The sequence below is a fragment of the Polypterus senegalus genome, chromosome 16 (assembly GCF_016835505.1).
Source record: "Polypterus senegalus isolate Bchr_013 chromosome 16, ASM1683550v1, whole genome shotgun sequence".
Classification (NCBI taxonomy): Eukaryota; Metazoa; Chordata; class Cladistia; order Polypteriformes; family Polypteridae; genus Polypterus; species Polypterus senegalus.
In genome coordinates this window covers 24,565,528-24,588,030 of record NC_053169.1, presented here as the reverse complement: position 1 = coordinate 24,588,030, position 22,503 = coordinate 24,565,528, and the positions used below count along the sequence as shown (strand labels likewise).

Here is a 22,503-nt window from a genome sequence, read left to right as displayed (position 1 = left end):
TTGAACAAGGATTAATAATAACTGTGTCATCCTCTACAAAACATTTGACAATTACATATTTAAGAAATGTGAGCCTTAATTCCATTCTGAAAAGTCAATAGAAAGTTAGAAACACAGCATTTAGTCTGTTAGACCTACATCATGTACACTATGAAGTTCTGAATGCAGAGGGAAAAGTGTACATTGGGGGAGAAACAGTTCAAGAGGGTGTTAGGAGGCCATAGTAGGAGCAAAATGTGGGCATGAAGGAGGATTAAGTTAGAGATTCAAAGATTATTTTAAGAAAGAGTTTCTGCTGGTTTTCTTTGATAGTTATATTTGGATACTTTTGCCAGAGACTTACTTGATGGGCTGTTTGGAATCAGGGAACTTTTTTCAGAATTAGGTGATTGATTGATTGACTGACTGACTGGTAGCCAGGCAGGCAGATAGATAGATAGATAGATAACTTTTTTTTGCCTTTTAAAAAAGCAATTTAAATAAAAAAAATAATAAATGGGATTGGCTCCAGCAGACCCCCGTGACCCTGTAGTTAGGATATAGTGGGTTGGATAATGGATGGATGGATAAATAGATATGTAAGTAAGTAAATGACTAAACATACACTCACACTTTGTTCTGAACACACACTGGAATGGCTATAAAGCAAGGAAATTCAAAAAAAAAGTCTGACTTGGCAGTTACAGTCACGGTGAGGCATTATGCAGACGTATTGCTGTTGGTATAAAGGAGCCCCAGTATCATTGCAGTTCTGCTGAATAATTTGTTGGCTGAAAGTCATCTGTGCTAGTGTATCAGAGAGATGTTGTGCAGCATTGTTCATAATGGCACTCAGTTTTGTTTTAATTCTCTCCTTTGCTACGACCTCCAGGGTGTCCAGAGTGTGTCCATTAACTGAGTTTGCCCTTTTAATTAGCTTGTAGATTTGGTGAGCTTCTCTTGAAGTGATATTCCCAGCCCTGCACACCACCATGTCTTCCAGGAATGAGTGCCAGGGCCACTGCTATTTTAATATATATAAATGATCTTGACATGAATATAAACAATAAGCTGATTAGGTTTGCAGATAATACCAAACTAGGTAGAAGGGCAGATACTGTACTGTAATGTAGATTCAGCTAAATTGTTTCAGATGGACTTGAATAGCATACAGATTTAGGCAGATCTGTTTAATTTTGTTTTACGCAAATGTAAAATATTATATGTAGGAAGAAGAAATGTTAGATTTGAATACACAACACAGGGTCTGAAACATGAAAGTACCCCTTATAAGCAGGACCTGGAAGTCATAATGGACTCATCACTATCAAATTCCAGACAGTGCAAAGACATAATCAAAAATGCTGATGGAATCTTAGGTTAAACAATACAATGTGTGGAGTAACAGTCAAGGGAAGTTTTGATTAAGATATACAGTGGTGTGAAAAACTATTTGCCCCCTTCCTGATTTCTTATTCTTTTGCATGTTTGTCACACAAAATGTTTCTGATCATCAAACACATTTAACCATTAGTCAAATATAACACAAGTAAACACAAAATGCAGTTTTTAAATGATGGTTTTTATTATTTAGGAGAAAAAATCCAAACCTACATGGCCCTGTGTGAAAAGTAATTGCCCCTTGTTAAAAATAACCTAACTGTGGTGTATCACACCTGAGTTCAATTTCCGTAGCCACCCCCAGGCCTGATTACTGCCACACCCGTTTCAATCAAGAAATCACTTAAATAGGAGCTGCCTGACACAGAGAAGTAGACCAAAAGCACCTCAAAAGTTAGACATCATGCCAAGATCCAAAGAAATTCAGGAACAAATGAGAACAGAAGTAATTGAGATCTATCAGTCTGGTAAAGGTTATAAAGCCATTTCTAAAGCTTTTGGACTCCAGCAAACCACAGTGAGAGCCATTATCCACAAATGGCAAAAACATGGAACAGTGGTGAACCTTCCCAGGAATGGCCGGCCGGCCGACCAAAATTACCCCAAGAGCGCAGAGACGACTCATCCGAGAGGTCACAAAAGACCCCAGGACAACGTCTGAAGAACTGCAGGCCTCACTTGCCTCAATTAAGGTCAGTGTTCACGACTCCACCATAAGAAAGAGACTGGCCTGCAAAAATGGCCTGCATGGCAGATTTCCAAGACGCAAACCACTGTTAAGCAAAAGAACATTAGGGCTCGTCTCAATTTTGCTAAGAAACATCTCAATGATTGCCAAGACTTTTGGGAAAATACATTGTGGACTGATGAGACAAAAGTTGAACTTTTTGGAAGGCAAATGTCCCGTTACATCTGGTGTAAAAGGAACACAGCATTTCAGAAAAGAACATCATACCAACAGTAAAATATGGTGGTGGTAGTGTGATGGTCTGGGGTTGTTTTGCTGCTTCAGGACCTGGAAGGCTTGCTGTGATAGATGGAACCATGAATTCTACTGTCTACCAAAAAATCCTGAAGGAGAATGTCCGACCATCTGTTCGTCAACTCAAGCTGAAGCGATCTTGGGTGCTGCAACAGGACGATGACCCAAAACACACCAGCAAATCCACCTCTGAATGGCTGAAGAAAAACAAAATGAAGACTTTGGAGTGGCCTAGTCAAAGTCCTGACCTGAATCCAATTGAGATGCTATGGCATGACCTTAAAAAGGCGGTTCATGCTAGAAAACCCTCAAATAAAGCTGAATTACAACAATTCTGCAAAGATGAGTGGGCCAAAATTCCTCCAGAGCGCTGTAAAAGACTCATCGCAAGTTATCGCAAACGCTTGATTGCAGTTATTGCTGCTAAGGGTGGCCCAACCAGTTATTAGGTTCAGGGGGCAATTACTTTTTCACACAGGGCCATGTAGGTTTGGATTTTTTCTCCCTAAATAATAAAACCATCATTTAAAACTGCATTTTGTGTTTACTTGTGTTATATTTGACTAATGGTTAAATGTGTTTGATGATCAGAAACATTTTGTGTGACAAACATGCAAAAGAATAAGAAATCAGGAAGGGGGCAAATAGTTTTTCACACCACTGTATAACACACTAGTGAGGCCTCACCTGGAGTACTATGTACAGTTTTGGTCTTTATATTACAAAAAAAAGAGCAGTATTAGTGAAAGTCCAGAGGAAAGTGACTAGGATCATTCTGGAAATAAGACATCTGAGCTATGAAGAAGACTGAAGAAGCTGAGCCTTAAGATGCAAAATGATTGAAGCATTTCAAATTGTGAAGGTACTTAATTACACTGTGAGTGGAAAAAAAACACACCAAAATGTTTTTCATCACATCTTCAACAATAGTCGGCTGATTTACTTAATGTTTGATACAAAGTGTATGTCATGTTTTCCAACAACAGTTGTATGAATTACTCACATCAAACAAACAACATCGCTGCACTAGCTTATTGAACTTAAGTCTTCGTGTTTCGGTCTTCTGTACTGAAACCCATTTTTATCTGCAAATTTAGCAAGGGTCAAACTTGTTTACAGACTTTATCGTCTGCGTTCGCACGTATCTATGGCAACCAAATTTATAAATAAGTAAGATCTTATACTGCTTTGACCAGGCTTTGACACAAGCTTATACAATGTTCCAAATTTTATCAAAATCGGCCGACTATTGTTGAAGATGTGATAAAAAACATTTTGGTGTGTTTTTTTTCCACTCATAGTGTAGTACAGTGGAGGCAGGCTATATTATTTTAAATTTAAAATAAATTATTTAAACAAAACAAGGGGGCACAGAAGGAAACTTGTTAAAACACAGATTTTGCTAAAATATTAGAAGAGTTTTCTTCAGGCAAACAGCCATTGACAGAAGGAATAAGTCACCAAGTACTGTAGTTGAAAGCCGGTCTTTAGGGACCTTCACATCTTGGTGAATAGGAAGGATGAGTTTGTTAGGAAGAATGGCCTGTTCTTGTTATAATTATTCTAATGTTCTAATGGAACTAATGAGTTGGAAGATCTGTAAATCTGAATAGCTTTGATATGCTCCCACAGGCAAAAAAAAAGAGCATCTATCTCCTTCGCTTTTGTGAAACAGACAGACAGTTTTTATATTAGACTTTTTTATATGACACTTTTATTATACTAAGTGATTTTAAAATGTCCTTAAGGGTCAGTTTAGCCCATAGTACTGGAGACATAATTACACATGAAGCAGTGAGCAAGGACCTAAAGTGGACAGTGTCTGTGGATTTTGAGGGAAACTGTGGACAAGAAATTCATGTAAGTTATTTATCTGAAATAAAAGATTCATGTGCAAGAATCAGTTTTTAAAAGGCAAAAATTACTATTAATAACATGCGGTGAAAAAAGCGAACATACTGAGGTAGAAGGAAAATTGAGATGATTTTGGTTTCCTGTGACTTATTTTAGTTAAACTGAGGTATCTGCTTCTTTCTTGGCTTTGGACTCTTACATCGATATGAGAAGGATATCCTTTATTGATGAAATCTGTCCATGGCCAAATGTATATGCCATTTTTAGAAACCGACTATCAAGCTGCATTCTGCATAATCAATGTTGCTATTAATTGTTATATAGATTCACTGTCTGACAGACCCAGAAATAACACTTGCTTCACTGACAGATGCAATACTACCTTACTTTTCTTATTAAAAAAAGACTTCATGCTATTTTTAATGCTTAAGAGCTGCAGTGCAGTTATCTGGTAACTACTACTATATTATTCATTTAAAAAATTCTGAATGCTAATTTCTCCAGTGTGTTTACCATCTCCTGCTAATAAAGCTGGTCCAGCTTCCTTCTGATCAAATAATTTTGATTCAGTGATCCATGGTAAAAACCTTTGTTGAACACATAAGAAAAAAATCCAGAATTTTTGGAAACTATCTGGAAAGGAAAGTTAAATGAATTAAAGTTACTATAGTCCAAATGTTAAGTGCAAGTATCTTTATATCTAATGCCTCAGATATTTTGTCAAAAATGACTTGCCTATATCGTACACAATTCTGCCAGCTATCAGCACAGAGATTTAAAACTTGATAAACCATTCATAAGCATTTCTGAACTAAAGATAAGACAGAAGAGATTTATTGCTTCATATAAAGCTTATCTGGCAAGCATAATATCACAAGGGAAGCATTGTTCATGAAAGTTAATTTAACATATCATTGTGGCCAATTACTGCATTGCTAATTGACTCTCCTAATGATTAAAGCAGCTTAATATGATGCCATGCTGTGCAGTGCCATAGAAATCTTGTCATAAAAATGCCTGCTTTCAAATTTTAGTCTCATAGTTTCATTTGATTGTTCATACAAAATTGAATATTGTGCAAGACCTATTGGCATTTGTAAAACACGTTGGAATCAAAGTTTTTGTTCATAATGCACATTCAATTTACCAATATTGTCAGAATTTTAAAGTGTATTAACTGAGAAAAAAGGTTTTATTATTTTCATCAGAATGACATTGTAAACACATTTTCAAAGCAACGAGTCTAAAACATGTAAGTTAATGAGATCACCATAATGAGCATATCAGATTTTCTAGTAGGTAAATATGATATAAATGTAAATTTTATTGCCATGTGAAAAAGCTAACGGTAGAGCCATCAGATCTCCTGTTTCAACTACAGGTATTTTCATAATTTACTCTAAAGAGCCCCACAACACTTTTTATTAAGAAGTGTTACATGGTTTCCTTCTTGTTTTGTGTTTCCCCTTAATGTTCTTATGTATATGATTCATATTTCACTTAAAAAATTCTGTATCACCTTTACTCATGCACCTTACAATTTTGAAAGTGTAGATGAGGTCCCATGACTCCCTTCTCTGTTCCAGATGTAAGAGACTCCCTTAAGGCCCTGACAAAATTTGTACTTACAGACTCCATTTACATAATCATAGTGAGTTGGTGACAGTCATGTAGTCTGACAAACCTAGCAACTCAGTCCAACAAGCATGCAAAGTCAAACAGATTTGATTTCTTCTTAATTCAGAGCAGTAGGCTCTGTGTATGAGAGTTGAGAACCACTGAGCAGTCAGCAGAAATTATAAGGAATATAATGCAGAAATGTAGAATAAGAAATGTGAGTGTTTTAGACTTTGCATAAAGAAGGGAGGCTTGTCTATCTGATATATTGTGCTTTACACACCACGAAGGAATGGAAAAAAAGAAAAAAATGAAAGTTTTGAGATGGCACCTGAAATTGCCTTACCTGGAAGGTATTCGTACAGCACCGACCCTGTTAGGCAACTCATTATTGGCTATATGATACTTTGGAAATGTGAAACTGCGCTGGAAAATCGTCAGTAACATATGATTGGGGAGAGGCCTACGTCAGGCAGCTTTTTCAACAGCCTGTCTGATAAAATTGTGTTGAATGCAGAGCTATAGTCTGTGAAAGACATCCTAACATAGCTCCCCTGGCGCTTGAAGTGAGACAGTACACTATGTAGAATTATAGCAGCGGCATCTTCTGTGGACCTGTTCACTCTCTAAGCAAACTGGTGTGCATCAAAGGGAAAAGAAACAGTTTATTTACTCTGCCAAGGAGGTTTCACCATCAACAGTCCCAAGTTTGCTGCCTTTATAGTTTTTGATGTGCCATCTAACCTTGGTTGCTTTTAGCCCTGTGTTAATGTAGAAGTTGTCATCCATGCTTCTTTGGTTTTATTCTTGTTTGACACTGCATACCTATGTACAAATTCCTGCCTGTTTGTTTGTCGGCTACCTCAAAGTTGTCCATCTGATTTAATAAGGTCCATCTTTGCGTTCTGCTATGTGCAGCTTTGACTTTTTTGTCTGATGTTCTAGTGAATGCAGGACTCACAGTTATTGTATCTTACATCAGTTATAGGTGAAAAAACTGCGCACCTAGAATTAGATGATAATTTATGTGACTGGTGGCATTTCTGTCACATTCAAGAAAGAAACCTTTAACAACACACTTTCATTTTAACCTAAGGTCCAGCTGTGATTTAGCCTTCTGTTTGTATCACAATGTTAAATGTGACCTTTCCAGTCTCCTTGTTCCTAAGTGGATTTTATTTATTTTGTTGATTTTCTCCCATATTCCAAACCTGGAGTCAAGTAGGAGTGAGTGTAAACATGGGCATGAGTTTGCCTTGGGATGGATTTATAGCCCATTAGAATGTGGCACTTGCCTCAGTTTCAATAACGTATTAAAATAAGTCATTTGCAAAATGAATGGATAGATGCTTTATTTGTAAAACCCACAATTTCTAAATTCTTTTTACTGTTCTCATTGCAAAAGCTGAATTCTCAGTATTCTTTCAAATGCAATGCATGCCCAAGTAAGTGACTGTCTCAATGCTACAGTACTGTTTAGTTCACTTAAGCTGTTCTGGTGCTGAAAATGAGTGCCTAGGGGTGACTCAAGTAATCACAGTGTGCCGTCTACTATGGCAGCCTGGAGAATGCACTTTGTTAACTGTCAGAATTGTTGAATAGTTGATGGGGAGAGGAGCACAGAGGTTGACGCCTGTGTACCATCTTTAATCCACCTGTTTTGCCATCTAGTGAGGGTCTGTTGGTGACTTTGTACACAGTAGATAAAAACAAATATTCATGGAAAAATTAGGGTTACAGCCTATTTGGATTATTCATGGCTGTTGTAATCTAGCAGACACTTGTTAAGTTTAGAGCTGTCTTTTTTGATATTTAGCTTAAGGCAAAAGGTTAACAATGGAAAGATTTTTTAAGAACAAACAAGAACTTCATTTACAGCATAGGTAAACAGCAGCTTTTGTATATTTGCACATTAGACATGGTCTTACTCAAATGTGTCATGTGCATACAATGCACTGAAAAACATTGCATAAAAACTTTGTATAATTTTAAAATAGAGTGAACACTAATAAATTTATCGTAGTAGATAGACCAACTTAAATTAAACTATCATAATAACAGAATTTGATGGCAACATCATAAAATTTACTCATGAGACAGCTCACACTACAAGATAGTCAAATGATATTTCTGACATGACAAATTCTTCTGATTGTGGAACATAGCAATGTGGTCTTAAATAATAATAATGCTAACAAAAAAAAATTTTTCTTCACAGGTATTTCAGTATTCCTCAGTATTTCAGTATTCAGCATTCCTTGGAATATCATTTTTTGGAGACTACCCTCAGTCTAAGACTTAAACTGTAAATGTACTGTATGTAGGTACTATCATATCAGGATGGGCCAGTCCACAATAAGACGAGACTAAATCAGCTGGAAGTTTCATATTCAAGAGGAGGTGATGAGGAAGATGTAAAGGAAAGCCGGGCATATTAAGGAGACCTTAAGTTTTCACATAGACATTGACTGATTACTCCGTGTGAAGTCCTCTTAAACTATCCTTTAATTGCTAAAGAGATGTTTTTATTACTTTACATTTTTAGTAAAGCTTCAGTTGCGTTTTTGTGGGGAATTACCTATTAAGTATTTCTTTATGTAATTTTAGATTACCCTTACCACAATTGGCTATGGTGACAAGACACCACACACATGGATGGGAAGGCTCCTGTCTGCTGGTTTTGCACTCCTTGGAATTTCATTTTTTGCTCTCCCAGCTGTAAGTATTTAATCGTTGAAATTTAATTATTCTGTTCCCGTACCCTTCTCTGTAGACTAACTGAGGGTGATGCCTCAAATTCATCCCACCATGTTCCAGATGTCCCAGTTTTTTCAGCTGAAAGAAAGCAGAAGTTCAAATTTACAAGCTATTTAGAAATAGAATAAAGTTATGACTATTTCATCCCCAGATTCACAAAAGGGGTTCTAACCCTTCCAATAAATGCAAGTGGAGGCCTCTTTAGAATTGATAATACATACACTTTAACATCCAACTTCATGACGTTCTGACATTTTAAAAATTACAGTAACATGCTGTATCAATGGATGCTTCCAACATCAACCTTATAGTATTAAGTTGAATCAAAAAACAAATAGGCCAAAGGTTATTTATAGTATAAACCCAGACACATTGCGATGGAGCTTTGGTTTCAGTGAAATAATATATTATTTGTTTCTTTTATCCTTTTATTTAAAACATAATGTTAAATGAAGTCTGCTCTACACTGCATGCACAATTATTAGGTAAATGATATTCCTCAGGATTTTTTTTATTGTTGAACAAATACAGTGATGCCTCGCTATATCGTGCTTCGACTTTCGTGGCTTCATTCCATCGCGGATTTTAAATGTAAGCATATCTAAATATATATCACAGATTTTTCGCTGGTTCGCAGATTTCTCGGACAATGGGTCTTTTAATTTATGGTACATGCTTCCTCAGTTTGTTTGCCCAGTTGATTTCATACAAGGGATGGCTTAGAAGCTACCCAATCAGAGCATGCATTACGTATTAAATAAAACTCCTCAATGATATACGATATGCTTGATTGTTTGCTTTTCTCTGTCTCTCTCACTCTCTCTGACATTCTCTGCGCCTGACGGAGGGGGTGTGAGCAGAGGGGCTGTTTGCACAGAGGCTGTTTGCCTAGAGGATACGGACGCTCCTCTAAAAAAAGGCCGCTTTATTGCGGTGCTTCGCCATACTTAAAAGCCCAAAAGCACGTATTGATTTTTTGATTGTTTGCTTTTCTGTCTCTCTCTCTGACATTCTCTGCTCCTGACAGGCATTCTTTGAAGAGGAAGATATGTTTGCAATCTTTTAATTGTAAGAAAGAACTGTCATCTCTGTCTTGTCATGGAGCACAGTTTAAACTTTTGACTAAAAGGTGTTACTTCATGTCTAGAGGGCTCTAATAATGTTAACAGTGTGGGAGAGTTTATAAGGGCTTAAAATATATAAAAATAACCATACAAACATATGGTTTCTACTTCGCGGATTTTCATCTATCGTGGGGGGTTCTGGAACACAACCCTCGCGATCGAGGAGGGATTACTGTACAGCAATCTCAGTCAATCCAAAATTTAATTTTACATCAAACCTAAATGTTTAACAAAAGAACAGTGAATCATCTCTTACTTAGAAATTATTAGGCAACTATGTAGTCTATAAAATTATTAGATTACTAAATTTCAAATCATGTTCTATTCTCATTTGCTTGTTTACTCTTAACTTTTGTGGTAAGTGCAACAAATAAATAACATAGAATGACACATAACAATTAATAAGTAACATTTTTTTCTTTCAAAAAATGCAGTGACCAATATAGCCACCCTGCTTTTCATTAACTTCCATGAACCTTTCATCAATAGAGTTGTCATTTTGTTTGATCTGTTCATGGTGACGTTTAGCTGAATCAGCAACCATGACTTCCCTAATGCTGTTCAAAGAAGTGTACTGTCTTCCCTCACTGCAAATACCACCATTGAGAAGTGCTCACTAGTTCTCAATAGGACTTGAGTCAGGGGAGGAAGAGGGCCAGATCATTATTTGGTCATATTTGAGGCCTTTGCTGGCTAGCTAAGCAGTGTAGTACTTGGGTACATGCAGTGAATCATTTTCTTGCATAAAGATCATGGCCTTCTTGAATGATACTGATTTCACATTTCAGTGTTAGGTATGTCGTTTTTACCTGAGGTGATGAAAAATAATAATAATTAATCCACATCTTAATGTAAGGCGTTAATCACTTTAAGCCACACCTCTGCCATTAATCAATTATACATGACCTGAAAGTGGCCTTTAGATTTACAAGTATATGGTTTAGAGTTGGAAAATATACATAAAAATAATGGTACGGTCTGAAAACTGAGTTGCCCAATACTTGTGCATGCAGTGCAGCATAAAGACAACAAAAGCAGTAGACGACTATTCACACTATACATGCTTGTACTTATTTGCCCTTAGTCATTAGTTGCAGTGCAGCCACATAAAAATGAAATTTATATTTTGAGCTCTGTGGTAAATTTCTTGTGCATCATTAAGCAGTGCTAAATTGGTAATCATCTACCCTTGATCTGTTGAAAAGATGATGCCTCTGCCATCCAGCTTGGCCTCCTAGCCTACTTTCCTTTTAACACAGATAGGATAAAAATTCTAAGCATGAAAATGAATAGTGTTTGCTGTTACAGCTACACTGTTGGAATGACAAAACAATCCAATATCTGGTGTGTTTAGCTTGTACCAAACTATATGTTTTGTTACTGTAATATGGAGCATTGTATATTGCTATTATGATTAAGGGAAGAACAAGGAACTGCGAGCCCCAAAAATCCTAAAACAAGGTAAGTGTATTTAATTTTTGTTTTTATTATTATTTTCAATAATCTTTAATGTACAGAATTGCTTAGGAGAGAAAACAATAAAGTTTAACAAACAAATAGCTTATTATCAGAGAGAATAATAATAAGCAAAAGTTAAACTAATTAAAATAACTAATACTATAAAATGCCAACTAACAGAAGAAAAAAATAATCTAGAGCAATGAATGTCATTTTTAGGAGAGTCGAAAGGGGGAAGAACCCCAGACGCTAAAATGAACAGAATTCATGGTTAAAGAGAGAGGACACTTTCTCAATCGAAGCATATATATTTAATGAAAGAACAAGACAAGTAATTCAAAAATGTAAACACGGAAGCCTCCAAAGCCAAATATCTAATCAGAACAGAAATTTTCTTAACTTAAGCCAAGGTCACATTACGCAACTTCTAGTTGTAGGGTATGTCAGATTTGCCGACCACGGTTGCTGATCGCATCACTGCACATGTAACATTTAGTGACATCTTCCAGCACAGTTGTGCTGGCCCCTTTTTATGGATAGCCAATTGCGTTTTGCCTAAAGGAGACCATGCTGTATGACGGGTAACAACTATGGTGAACTTAGCTGCAAATTCAGCTCATCTTTTTTCTTTTTTCCATTCTGTTGTGGCATGTAAACACAAAACATCAGAAAGATGAGCTTCCCTTCTGTTTGTGAGGTCCAAAAGTGAGTTAGCATGCGGGTCTGCATGAGTTTGCTTTGTTCTTCTCACAGTTAATGGACATGCAGTTTAGTGGAACTGAAAGTGCTAAATCAGCCACTGATATGTATGTGTGTGTGTTCACACTCTGATGTCTTGACACCCTGTCCAGGGCTTGTTCCTACCTGCTCCCATTAATTACTGGGATAGGCAGCTGCACCCTGCCCTGGGTAAGCAGGTTTAGAGGATTAATGGATCCATGAATACTATAATCTGTCCTGCACAAAACAACTGTCTCTTTCACATTGCCAATCCTTAAAACAGGCAAATACTCTGGACAGTTTCAATTAAAAATTAGTTTACTGTTTCAGATTTAGCTTGACAGAGGTCACTTCATCTTACATTTTTTATATAAGTACATTCCTCTTTTACACGTCGGATACACAAACCAAATTTCACACTTGAAACAATAAAATTAAATTGAATCGAATTGATATTCTCTTTTGTCATTGATCAGATCCTCAGTAGTTTGCCAGAATGATTGAAACGGTTCTATACATATACCAGACACCAATGTCTGCCTGTGTGAACAGCAGCGTGGCAGTCTGAGCAAATCTCCATCACACATACACCCGTGAAAAAATATTCAAAAGCCACGATATTGGCCTCTTTGATGAAGCAAATAAACAAAAGAAAACGCTCCAACTTTCAAATCTGTTAATTAAGTTGCACCCAAAAGGTAGCCTATGTGAACATTTTCTAACTTGTTAAAATAGGAGAGTATTTGTCCACAATTACAATACATAGACAAACAAACTTTCAAAAGCAATATTTTCTGTCAGTTAAATATTGTTAATGGTATTCATGTACTTTATCATAACTTCAAAGTTTTAAAGGTGTTAATAGTGAGGCTTGCTTCATATTGTAAAATTATATTTCAAACAATTTAGCATTGTTGGCATGGAATGTGATGTAAATATATAGTAGTACAGCTGAGACTGCAATTATTTTTATCTGGCCCCCAAGCTTAAATATCAAACTCTGCCTTAAAAAAAATAAGTAAAAGAGAACCTTCATCTCAGTCTAGTGTGGGAGAGGCAAAGAAAAAAAAAGAAACAGAGAAGTATCAAAATAGTGACCAGGCCGGAAATTCAAAGTCTGTAAGGCTAGGGCCAAAAGCATTAAACGACCAGACACTCATCAAAGACACGCCATCTAACTAACCACCAGCCAAGCGCACAACCTGTTCAGAATATTAGAAGTGGACGACTCATTAATCTGCAACTCTCCAAGAAAAAACTAATTTTCTTTGCTGTTTTCATTTTCTGAGATTTTAATGGTTTTCATCAGAAACAGTTTAAGTAGGGTTAGAGTTTGTGGGTAGGAAAAAGGAAAAAAAATATTCATAGACTTGTAATAATGACAGTTTTATTGTTTGAATATTACATTTTTGTAACTATGAATTATATTTTGTATTCAACATGATTTCTGTTTGAGATTTCAAGTGTGCTAATATTAAAATAATTACATTTAAATCTCATCTGTGTGGAGTCTGTCCTAGTGTCTCTCAGTGTCTAGATATTGATACTCGATTATGGCAGTAGCTGTTCCTCAGCTGTTGGCTCTCCTATAGACTCAGTAGGGCCCAAATGGATAAGAGTCATCAGTAGGGCCATAAGAACAGATGGGGAGTTGTCTTTCCACATGTACACCATTAATTCTTACCACATCAGAGCCTTTTAATAAATACCTCAAAGCAGCCTCAAACTAACTGGGTACCAGGGGGCAGGTCAAAACATTTAGGTAGACAAGCATTATTGTCTACCTAAATGGACCATTATTGTCATCTCATTTTCACCTGTAGTGTTCTTTAAAAATGTAATACTTAATATTTAGTTAAATAAATTGTCCGTATTGTCATATCACATTTAGCTTCCTCACCAGACAGTGAAACCCAGAGGTACTTGCATCACTTGGGTTTTCTGACTTTTTCCAATCTGGAGGTGTTTTTATGATTATATCTAGGGAATTCTGGGATCAGGTTTTGCTTTGAAGGTGCAAGAACAACATCGTCAGAAGCATTTTGAAAAAAGAAGAAATCCTGCAGCAAGCTTGATACAAGTGAGTGTAATATTCTTGTTTTGTCAAAAAAGTGACTGAAATAATGATCCTTCTCAAACAAAAATGTGCCAGCAGTGCACATTTCATGCTAATGTGGCACTAAACTGTGTAGATTTGCATGGCTTAAGTTAAGCTCATGTTTCCAAGCTAAAATTTGTTCCTTCCATTTCGTACAACAATCCCTAAAGCTACCAAATGCATTTCCTTTCAGTGCTCATTGATACTGTTGTGTAGAGGACTTATTTATGAATGTATTTGTGCATTAAAATACTGAATAACAAACACTCTTTGCAGATTTCCCTGTGTTACTCAAAACAGTGAAGGGATTAATTTCTGTTCAGCATTTCAAATATTTATTCAATCGGTACACTGACTTAGTCTGCTCTGTAGACCTATTGTGTGTTCAAAGGTATCTTTTCAGTTTGAAAGTCCTACAGAATGCCTTTGGTGTAGTAACATATCTCTGAAAATGAAGTGTAGTGTCTAAATTAGGCCACTTATGTTATATTTCATCCAGGGTACCTCCTCTGGCTGTGGTTCAAATCTTTGTGTTATGTCTTCTGTGTTCATGTTTATGTTAATATTGTGAAATACACGAGAAATATCAGGTTCAGGGTGAATTGTTTGGTTCCTTTGTGCTTAAGCTGCCTTTGTTATGCACCTTATGTTATGTGGGTGGTCCCCCAAGAGGCGGGGCCACCTGTCAGGAACTGCTCTCTGCCTGCATATCCGGAGCTTCTCCCACAGTTCCTGCTGGTTCATTTTAAATATGCTTAGGAGTGGTGAGTTCTTGTGCTTTTTGTGAATTTAATGTGCTTAGTGATTTAGTGGATTTGTGACAAGTCTCACTCAGTATTTTGACTCTTTGTGGGATTTCCTTTTGGTTGTACTGGATTGCCTTATTGTAATTGGCAAATACCTTTGTGCTCCATGGAGCTTTATTGTTATTGAAGAGCATTTTTTGTGAAGAATAAATTATAAAGATTCTATGAGGTATTTTTTTGTGCCTGGCCAGGATTTTTGATGTGATTTCCCCCTCTAGTGGACATTTTTTGAAGTTCTTTTGGGACTTGTGCGTTTTGGGGCTCCTTGTAATTACAACTTGTATGCCGGCCATTGGAGCTCTTTCAGCTAATTTCTCTTATAACAGCTGGGATGTCACTAAACTTACTGTGCCAAACAAGTTTTATAGTCATGTTATTTATTAATGAAAACATTACATTCTCAAGTATGGTGAAAAGAGTGAGAGAAGTTCAGTTTAAAAAAGCATCGCTGAGAATTTTTTTCCCTTTAACAAACAGGCATTAGGTATATTGAAGCAAATGAAGATGGACAGCTGGAAGATCAAAAACAATTTATTCTGATTTTAATTTAAACAGGGTTGAGAGTTGTTATGAGCATTGTTAGTAAGCTGACTAAAACATGTATGATCATTTTGGTTTGATCTCCGTGTTATTTTGTAGTGTTTTTTGTGATATATCAAAAGTTAAGAATTCAAAGTAAAATGTGTGATAGTTTAAAATGTTTTTATTTTTGGTTCACTAATACTTTTTGATTTTACAAGTATATCAAGAATGAAAACTTTTTAAATTGCAGTAGACTGAAAACCTGGTGCCAGTGCTGAACTGGATTAAGCAAGAATGAGAGCGTATAAATTTGTGGAGAATGCAGATAGAGCCACATACAGTTCATTTTAGTGTTACCGTTTAGATTTAATTTCACCTCCATTTGTGTGGTTTGGGTCATAAATTGAGTGCAATATTTTTATTAATAAGCAAACAGCAATTTTTGTAATCAGTTTCAAAGTTCCAATTTTGTCAGGATCTCCCTACTCTTTTTTCCAGTTTTGGAAATATAATTAACCTCCAGAATTTTTAATTAAGCTGAGTAAAATGTTTCTAAATTTTAGCTGGTGCACCTTTTATTTTTTGTAATTTTGGCAATACATTGAACACTAACAATTCCTAATAAACAGATGGAATTGTAAGTGACTATTTACAGTCTATTAGGTAAGTAAAATGCGTTATAACTTTATATACTAATTAGAACACAACCACAGTTTATGGACAAATTTGCTATTCAGTGGATTTAGGAAGCATTCAGACCCCTTTGTTTTTCACAGAATTTATTGTATCATGGATTTTATGTTAAATGGATAATTTTGCCATTTTTGCCTATCAATCTACACTAAAAACCCATAACGTCAAAGTGAAAACATATTTCCAGAAAGGTCTGCAAGTTTACTAAGAATCAAAATCTGAAAGGTGTCATTCATAGAAGTATTCAGATCCTTTGCCGTGGCACTCCAGATTGTACTCAGGTATATCCTGTTTGCTTTAATTCACCTTGAGACATGTCGAGAATTTGATTGGAATCCACCAGTGGCAACACAAATTGATTGGACATAATTTAGAAAGGCGCACAATTGTGTAAAGAAGGTCCCACAATTTAGTATGTCAGGACAAAATACAGGCAACTCTCTATAGACCTCCATGATCAAATTGTAGTGAGGCACAGATTGTGGCAAGGGGATAAATGCATTTCTAAGTTTTTGAGTGTTCCCAAGAGCACAGTTGCCTCAATAATTGTGAAATGGAAGAAGTTTGGATCCACCAGGGCTCTTCCTAAAGTTGGTAGTCCTGCCAAACCTTGTAAGAAAAAAAGTGCTTTGGTCAGGGAGGTGTGCAAGAACCCAATGGTCACTCTAAAAGAGCTACAGAAGTCCTCTGCTGAAATGGGAGAACCTGCTGGAAGGATGACAATCTCAGCAGCACTCCATCATTTAGGTGTGTATGAGAGATTGACTGGATGGGAGCCACTCTTGAGTAAAAGGTATTTAAAGGACTCTGAGGACATAAGGAAAAAGATTCTCTAGTCTGATGAGGCAAAAAACAAACTCTTTGGGCAGAACTGTAAGGGCTCATCATCTACCTAATACCATCCCTACGGTAAAACATGGTGTATATAGCATTATGCTATGGGGTGCAAGAACAGGAAGGATGAATGGGCCCTTGAAGAAAACCTTCTTCAGAGTGCATTTGACCTTCAACTGGGGTGATGGTTTACCTTTCAGCATGACAATGACCCAAAGCATACGGCCAGGACAATGTTGGAGTGAGTTTGGGACAAGGTTCTGACTGTTCTTGAGTCGGCCAACCAAAGTCCAGATTTAAACCCCATAGAACATCTGTGGAGAGACCTAAAGATGGACATTTACAGTTGATTCCCTAATGGTGTCTAATGGTGATTCAGAGGATCTGCCAGGAAGAATGGGATAAACTTCCCCAAGTCCAAGTGTGTAAAGCTTGTAGAGACTTACCCAAGAAGACTCTAAGCTAGAAGAGCTTTTAAAGGGGCTTCTAGAAACTGCTGAATTAAGAGTCTGAATACTTCTATGAATAAGAGATTTCAGTTTTTGATTTAAAAACATAAAACATTATGGACAAGAGAGTGCAGATTTATTGTCAAGATGTTAAATTTATCCATTTAAAATTAAATATATATGAAAAAGAAGTGTGCAGAAAGTGAAGATGTCTGAACAGTTTTGAAATCCACTGTTGATGGTGTGTTACAATACTGTAGAATAAAAGAAAATGCTTGAAAGGAGGATATGGCACAAAATGGAGAACAATAGATTGATAGAGCACACCTAGTAAAATAAGAAACAAAACTATTAACATAATACAAAACAGGGTGGATTGAATTTGGTACAAGGGGAGATTTACAGGAAAAGGAATAACAAAGGAAAACGTGGGCAGAAAAAGAAAAAACACAACTATATTGTTTTTGATATTTGTGAACAATTTGTTAGCAGTAGTAATTGTACATATAATACATACCAGTAAAAAACACACCTTTTTAAATCTGTCCAACAGCAGAAGAGGGAACTAGTCCACATCAGGGCCTGGACTCACAGAGGGACAGTTAAAATTGTCTAACACACACACACACACACACACACACACATATATATATATATATATATATATATATATATATATATATATATATATATATATATATATATATATATATAAAGTATGCTAAATAAAATATTGGGAAGCACAGTGAAAAAGTGGTCAGTTCTGATGTTCTCCCTGTATCTGTGTAACTTTGCTTCACATACCCCAGTTTATCTTCTGCATCTCCTAAGATGTGTGTGTTATGTTACTTGGTGATTCTAAATAGTTTTGCATGAGTCATTGAGGGTGTGTACCCTGTGCTAGACTGTCCCTTGTCCAAAACTGGTTCCTGTTGGAATAGACTCCAACCACTCACAAGTGTGATGTGGATTAAGTGGACCTGTATAACAAGGATCACTGAAGCAGAGTAAACAGTAGTTAGCAAAGCTACGCCTGAGTCCCAAATCTGATTTTCGGCTGATAAAGGCTGCTTGTGTTACCTGTACGTCAATCTACGCTTATCTCATCAACCCCTGTTTCTTTTAGCACTCTAAAGGCACGCTGTTAGGTTGGACGTTTAAGCTGCATATACATACCCTACAAAAGAGTGGGGACTTTGTTCAGGAGCTGGTTGTGGTGTTCGTGACCTGAAAAACATGATGTGGAGGAAGCTGGAACTGAAAAGCTACTAGTTCCTTTTTCCTTTGTCACTTTTTCAAAGAAAGAGTGCAGATGCCATGTAAAGCTGTTGATTCATTGAGCATAAGCAGCATGCTATCAACATTATGCATTAACTGCAAGAACAGAAACCATTAGGCAAGAAAAATGCGTGGTAGCTGCGTGGGAAGAAAATGAGGGCAGGTTCTGAAAGACTTGACATCTTATAAGGCATTTATACATTTTTATAGATTTTATTTGCACTCTGATTTTGTTGAAAGTATTTGATGGTTTAGACCCTGACACCCCTATTTTATTCAAGGATAACTCAGTTAAAATGGTTCTGCACCTTAAAGGAGTGCATTAAAAAAAAATGATGTGCATTTTGTCTTTAATTCAGACCTGTAGTGTAACATGTATGTCACAACAAGGATATTAAAAACTAACAAGAACAGTGACGTGCAAACAAACTCTAGACAACCTTGATCAGCCATTCTGTGAAGTTTAACATTCCAGCCCAGGATGGGAGAAGTAGTGCCGGGTTAATATGCCTCTGAATCTCACTTTAATCAAAATGTTTAAAATAAAGAAGAGATTGGCTTTTAGCCACAGCAAGTTAAAACCGACTTCTAATATGGACTACTTTGCAGTGTTCAGCTCAACCTTCGAGTTTGTCAGGTCAGGTCCTTTCTCTCTCTTTTCACAATCATTGTATAATTAATTTGTTGGCTGCGAACATACAAGAACTTAATCTCATTCAGTAGGCAAGGCCTGACCTGGAAATAAAGGATCATATAGAATGAAAATAAGGTTGCAGGTTAGGTTAGAAAGGCCTAATTAGGATACCAGTGGGGTACAGCACCCCTTCAGGATGTACAACTGAAAATTCTGAAATTAGACAGAAAAGTCACAACAAATGACAAAGTCAGAGATCTAGAGTGCCATGTGCCATGGGTGGGATTGCACATTAGCCATCTCAGTAGAAAAAAAGTAGATAAACATAAAGCAAAAGGTAAAAACGAGTTTAGCAAGCTTGGCTGAAGGTGGCATATGGGGAAAAGAGAGAAAGGTCTTCTTAGATAATGTCTAAGTAAGGCAGATACATTTATTTTGTTATTTGTGCTCTGATGTACCGGCATCCATCCAGGATTGGTTCCTGTTTTTATTATTTCTAATAATCTACTTTTTAATGAAGTGTAATGACGAGTAAACTGTGTAAATGCAGACACCCATGGAGTCCTGACAGAAGTGCACTGCATGCGATGCCCCATTTTAGCCAATTTAAATGGGCTAAACAACTTGGTCTTCTGTTAAAACATGAGGGATATTCCTGCATGTCAGAAGCAAATAACTGATCATTGTTCTTTACATGTTGTGGTTCCTTTGTGCCTTTTGTGTCTTTCCCCATGCACCAGGCTACTTGGAGGTTTTACTCTACTGACGCCAGCCGAACTTTCCTGAAAGCTACCTGGCGATACTATGAAAGTGTTCTCCCTGCTCTCAGGCATGTATCCGTGCTGTGAATGAAGAGAAAGCTGTGACTTGTATTGGTTTTTACTAATCTGCTTCTCAATTCTTTTTTTTTTTGTTCATTTTTTTTTGTTTTGTTTTATCCCTGCTCCCATCCTTGGCCTCTTTTCTTTTTCTTTTGTTTCTTTTGAATTTTCTTGTTTTCCCACCTGCCCTCTGCCCTTTTATTATTTTATTTTTCTTTTCTTTTTTTTTTTTTTGTACATCCTGCACGTAGTGTGTATGGCGTAGTTATGCGGCTGATGAGAACTCAGTTTCCATTGCTACCTGGAAGCCTCATTTGAAGGCCTTGCATACCTGCAGCCCTACAAAGTAGGTACAAATATGGCAGCTGGTGTTGTACTTTGGTGTCTGTGTTCCTAGAGCTTTCTTGATCAGTGGCATATCTGTTTGGTCTGCCTCTCTATACCTACTTGCCTTTGGTTTTTCCACTGCTTTTCTTTCTTTTTGTAATTTCACAAAAGAGGACTACAGCCATCAAACAGACCAGTATTGTCCAATCTGATATCTGCTTGATATTATTTACTATTAGCTTGCCATTTGGCTTGTTGAAGTGCACGTTCTCTTCCAAAAATTACACACACCCTGTCTAATGGAGCATGGTGCTTCACTGTGGTGAAGCTGACCAGGAGAAAAGAAATCAGACGTGCTGATGTTCAATTGCAGCTGACTCTGTGCACTTCTAGCATGTTTTTAACCTCGATTTGAACAAACAAACAAACTGAAGAGCCTCATGGACAGACTCAAAGCTCAACAAGTATCTATTACCAGAATGGTTCTTTAGTGGTTTTTGAGTTAGCAAGGATTTCAGTTTCAATTTCAGTTTGTTGTCTGGTCATTATACCTCAGAGTTCAATGAAAATCATTTCTTGTTAGCCCTAGTATTGCAGAAATACGAAGCAAAATTTTAAGCCATGATATAAAGACAGAGCAATGGTAGTTTCTGTAGAAAATAAATAAGTGAACTAAAAATTGGAAATTAAAAAACACATGAATAAATTTCAGATATAAACATACAAATATACTTTATATTGGAGAGAACAGCTCACAATAAAACAGTACAACTGAGCTGTCAAAACACACTGGTAGTGCGAGTGCTTATAGCATTCCATGGGATTAAATAATTCAAAAGGATTTCTGAAGTGTTTAAGTTTACAGCTTTATACAAAATTATAAGAAGAATTTTTTGTAAAAGCATATTAAGCCATTGCTTTTGGGACAGTGGTAAGTACACACACAAATACCATATGCACTAAATATTAGTGAGCAAATCTTTTAAAAGAAGTGGATTTGTTCTAGGTTTATTTGTAATTTTTCAAACTTCTCTAAAATAACAGATGCCTTTAAGAATTGTGAAGACCTCTGTTCAAGACTAAAAAAGGTATAATTCTCTTAGCCATCATGGTGACAAGAACTTCATAAACTAGTACACTGCACAGTTTCAACGTAATGTCTGCCAATGTATATTCCACACATTATGTTTAGAGTATAACCATACATTTACTTTTAAGCACACTATATCATTGTTAAGCAATAGAGAAGTTAAAAAATTAAATAATTGCATACTACAGTACAGTGTGTACCGTGCCATTTTCACTGTTGAAGTTTGCCTAGGAGCCAAACCTAATTAATGTCTTCACTTGACCTCCAGTTTACTTCCATCTTTCAGAAAAGTTAAGCCAAAGATGTGTCCATAATACTGATTACAGATTTCAGAATGCCCTGTGAAAAGTGCTATATAGTTTAAATTTTAATTCCTTGATAAATATATCCTGTACAAAACTGTTCATACTTACAGCCCTATAGGGATTGCTGGCCTTGTAGAACATGTAGGTCATGCCGGCATCATTTTACACTAGGGTTGGGTGACTAATAAAAAATAATTTTGGACAGTAACGATGGCTAGCACACTACTTACAATAAATAATGCTTTATATAAACTAGTAAGATGATTTTTCAATTAAAATGGAATGAATGATAATGCACAAAAATCATAATGTTCCACAAAGGCTTCAATTTTTTGCTAGATGGGAATTAGCTTCCCTGTTAGTTACAGCACAAGCTAAAGCACATAACCTGCACTTACACTTTATTTCTAGAAAATAAGCTAAAAAAGCCTGCATGAAGTATGAACACCTCAATTGTTCAGCCTTAAACTGGCCTTGACAAAGTTTAGATTAGCATGAGAAAGGCGCTATATTAATACAATCTATTATTATTATTAATGGTAAAGATGAAACATTTTTTCAGCTATTTCTGACTGAATTCACTTGTGGATGGTGGTAGAGACTTGCGTTTTTAAGAAACCCAACTGTAAAGAAACCTGCATGCATCAACTGAAAACACGATTGGTTTCTAGTTGGGTAAACTTGTCTATTGCCAAAAAAAAACAAAGAATGGTGTTAGGAGGAAAAATAATAGCTTTTGACAACATTGAAGTCA

The 22,503-nt window shown here is 36.4% G+C and overlaps 1 protein-coding gene across 3 annotated transcripts in view; it reads left to right on the top strand.

Annotated features, from left to right (window-relative positions):
* The window catches only part of kcnq5a (potassium voltage-gated channel, KQT-like subfamily, member 5a), a 581,699-nt gene that overhangs the window by 488,632 nt on the left and 70,564 nt on the right, over positions 1 to 22,503 (top strand). For all 3 annotated transcript variants that reach the window (XM_039739028.1, XM_039739027.1, XM_039739029.1), the window contains exons 6-8: positions 8,441 to 8,551; positions 13,877 to 13,972; positions 20,279 to 20,373. In XM_039739028.1, coding sequence (XP_039594962.1) covers positions 8,441 to 8,551; positions 13,877 to 13,972; positions 20,279 to 20,373 — 302 coding nt within the window. The remainder of the gene's footprint in view (positions 1 to 8,440; positions 8,552 to 13,876; positions 13,973 to 20,278; positions 20,374 to 22,503) is intronic.